This window comes from Bison bison, unplaced genomic scaffold (assembly GCF_000754665.1).
Source record: "Bison bison bison isolate TAMUID 2011002044 unplaced genomic scaffold, Bison_UMD1.0 scf7180017864524, whole genome shotgun sequence".
In the NCBI taxonomy this organism is placed as follows: Eukaryota; Metazoa; Chordata; class Mammalia; order Artiodactyla; family Bovidae; genus Bison; species Bison bison.
The window spans coordinates 1818499-1821811 of record NW_011495075.1 but is presented as its reverse complement, the minus strand read 5'-3'; the positions used below and the strand labels follow the sequence as shown (position 1 = coordinate 1821811).

At 49.9% G+C, this 3313-nt stretch overlaps 1 protein-coding gene across 1 annotated transcript in view; it reads right to left on the bottom strand.

Moving 5' to 3' along the window:
- The window catches only part of KIF14 (kinesin family member 14), a 42872-nt gene extending 40401 nt beyond the window's left edge, over positions 1-2471 (bottom strand). The window contains exon 1 of the mRNA XM_010831077.1: positions 1287-2471. Within this exon, the coding sequence (XP_010829379.1) occupies positions 1287-2362 (1076 nt within the window). The 5' untranslated portion in view covers positions 2363-2471. The remainder of the gene's footprint in view (positions 1-1286) is intronic.
- Between the last annotated feature and the right edge of the window lie 842 nt (positions 2472-3313).

The window sequence follows — 3313 nt, the reverse complement described above, 5'->3', positions numbered from 1 at the left end:
GGATTAGGGGCAGGAGGAGAAGGGGACGACAGAGGATGAGATGGCTGGATGGCGTCACTGACTCGATGGATGTGAGTCTGAGTGAACTCTGAGAGTTGGTGAAGGACAGGGAGGCCTGGCATGCTGTGATTCATGGGGTCGCAAAGAGTCGGACACGACTGAGCGACTGATCTGATCTGATCTGAAGCAACTTAGCAGCAGCAGCAGCAGCTGCTTAGATGAGAATTCACTGTGGAATCCACCCTTCTCGCCCTCCCAGTGGCCCTGCTGCAGGCTGCTCTGGGGTCCACGCTCTGTCCCTCTAGGGCCGCCAGCCGTGCGGGCTGTCCCGCTGCTTCTCTGCCCTGAGCAGTCCTGAGGCTCTCCCTGAGTTCTCGTCCCTTATCACTACCCCACATTCTCACTAAAAGGCTCCCAGCCCTATGGAACCTGCCTTAACCGCTGGCCATTCAGTTGACTGCCCACACTGCAGTCACCACGCATGTGTGAAGCGTCGGCTCAGTCACACTGGACTCTTCGCTGCAGCCCGCCAGGCCCCTCCATCCATGGGATTCTCCAGGCAAGAATACTGGAGTGGGTTGCCTTGCCCCCCTCCAGGGGGCCCTTGCCGATCTAGGGTCGAAACTGCTGCTTCTGTGTGTCCTGCGTTGGCAGGTGGATTCTTTACTGCTGAGCCACCTGGGAAGCCGCAGGGTCAGCACACCCTCCTCCAACACACTTAGGTCCACAACAGAGTTTAAAAAAAACTACCGACTCTGTGAAGTCTTCACAGTTGTCCTCAAAGCATTTAAAGATAATCAGATGCTACAGTCACACCAGGAGAGCCCGTCTTTTTCTCTCCCACAGGCACTCATGGGGAGAGATTTTTTTGCCATCAAAGTCAAACCTCACAGATCAGTGTGTGTACAACCGTGACGTGTCACAGACAATAAGGCAATGGCCACCACCCTGGAAAGGGTTTTGGAAGGACCTGTTTGGGGAATGAGTGACCAGCTGTTGCTCTTTTTAAGGGAAAGGTAGAAGACACCACCATATATGACAGATTTGAAAGCAGACTGCCTTAGAGATAGAAGTTAGTCAGACTTAAAACACAGATATATCTGGAGAAACTTACATTTGCAAAATATGGTGGTTCCGATTTTTTTGTTTTATAGCCAATCATCGAAAATAACCACATACTACCACTGAACCGGGAAGTTCCGTCTATAAAAAGGCAGTGCCAGCCGGCATGAAGACGTACCAACAAGCTCAGCAGGTTGGCCTCGGATAAAACTCGGGTCACCTACCGGTTGCTGAAAGGCCTGACCCTGACCGCCACGGTCACTTGGCTGCTCTCCACCCTCAGGGGCTCTGTTTCTGCAGAGGTTTTCTGAAGTGCGGTTTCTTCCTTGAGAAGGAATGTATTTTCACACGACCTTTCCCTTTGACTTGCGAGAAGAGAGCTCTGGGGAGTCTGTTTAACTTGCAGGGTGGGCCTCCTGCTTCTCGGAACGAAGGCAGCGGGGCTCCGAGGCTGCAGGACGCCACGCCTGGGTGTCGACCTGGGCTCTGAAATACACTTGGAGGGTGTCCTTTTCTCTAAGCTTTCAAATCTACGTGGAAGTTTCACGGCTTCCTTCTCAGCACCCCTGGGATGCGAGGCCGTTGCTCCTGACACTTTGATCTCTAACCTGCTCTCAGTGGGCCTAACTGCCACGCACCCTACGCGAACCGCTTCAGTCTGACTCTGGGAACCGGCGGGCGTTCGCTCACGCAGGGACTCAAGGGCAACGTTCTCACCTGCCCCACTGAGGGCAGAACGCGTCGCTGCGCGTTTTCCATCAGCCTTCATTTCAAGGTCTTTTGGGTCTGGAGTTAAAGGTACTGAAGGCAAGTTTTTATCACTGTTTACAGTTTGTACATTTATACCAGTTTCTGGTGAAGGCTGACTATTTTCTGTTCTGCCGCCCACATTCTGCGTTCCTTTCCACTTTTCCACACAACCTGTCTTAGTCCGACGCTGTAACGCAAGGCATGTTCCTGCCGTTCTTGCACCAGCGTCTCCCGACTCACGACCAAGCAAAGAGGGTTCCTTGCTCCTGGTCGCTCTCCTCTGAAGTGTCAGCCTGCCCACAGGGTTAGGAAGGAGGGGTGTGTCTCCTGTTTTCTTACAGGCAGAAATAACGTAAGTGCTGTTGACGTCTCTGACTTTACTTGTAGATCTCAGTAACGGATCGTCATTTTCACACTCTGACGAGTCCGACCTCGGATGCAGCTTCAGCTTGCTGCCCTGGGGGATGACACTCAGGGATGACGTCTTCGTGGAGGAAGGAACGCCAAGGAGATCGCTGTCATTTCTGCTGTGTGCAGTGGAGGCTGACATGGTGGCAGAAAGTTATTTTTAAAAAGAATGTTGCTGAAGAAATGTTAAGCTCTTCTTTAGACATTCATTTGACTTCCGGCCATTTCTTATGCAACAGTTTCCAAAATTATCTGCTAAAATAAAATAAATAAATAAAATTTAGACTGCACAGATTACAAACAGGCTTTAAAAACACGAGGACCTTCCATGGGAAAGTGACTTCTCAGGGGCATACATTAGGTCATGATCTCCACTGAGATATGGTTCCCAAGCAGCTTCAGACAAATCTCTGACCTCAAAGATCGTACAGTCATTGCTCAACAAATACGTGCCAAGATCCCATGAGGTGTCAGGCCCTCTGGTGGATACTATGAATTTCAAAGACAAAACTCTATTTTCATTTCCTTCGTCTAGAAAGAAATGTACAGATAAAGACTGTATCAGGTCAAATGTGCGAGGTGACTTAAAAAGATGTAAAAAGCACATGTCAAAGAAGATATAAGAGTAGTTAATAAGCACATAAGATGATGCTCAACATCATGGGTCATTAGGGAAAAGCAAGTCAAAACTATGAGATACCACATCATACCCATTAGGATGGAAACTATCCAAAAAAAAGAAAGCAGACAACAAGTACGCACAAGGACGTGAAGAGATCGGTAGGCTTGTTAACTGTTCCTGGGAATGTAAAATGGTACAACCGCTATGAAAACAGTGTCAGTGCAGTTCAGTTGCTCAGTCGTATCCGACTCTTTGCGACCCCATGAATCGCAGCACGCCAGGCCTCCCTGTCCATCACCAACTCCCGGAGTTCACTCAGACTCACGTCCATCAAGTCAGTGATGCCATCCAGCCATCTCATCCTCTGTCGTCCCCTTCTCCTGCTGCCCCCAATCCCTCCCAGCATCAGTCTTTTCCAATGAGTCAACTCTTCCCATGAGGTGGCCAAAGTACTGGAGTTTCAGCTTTAGC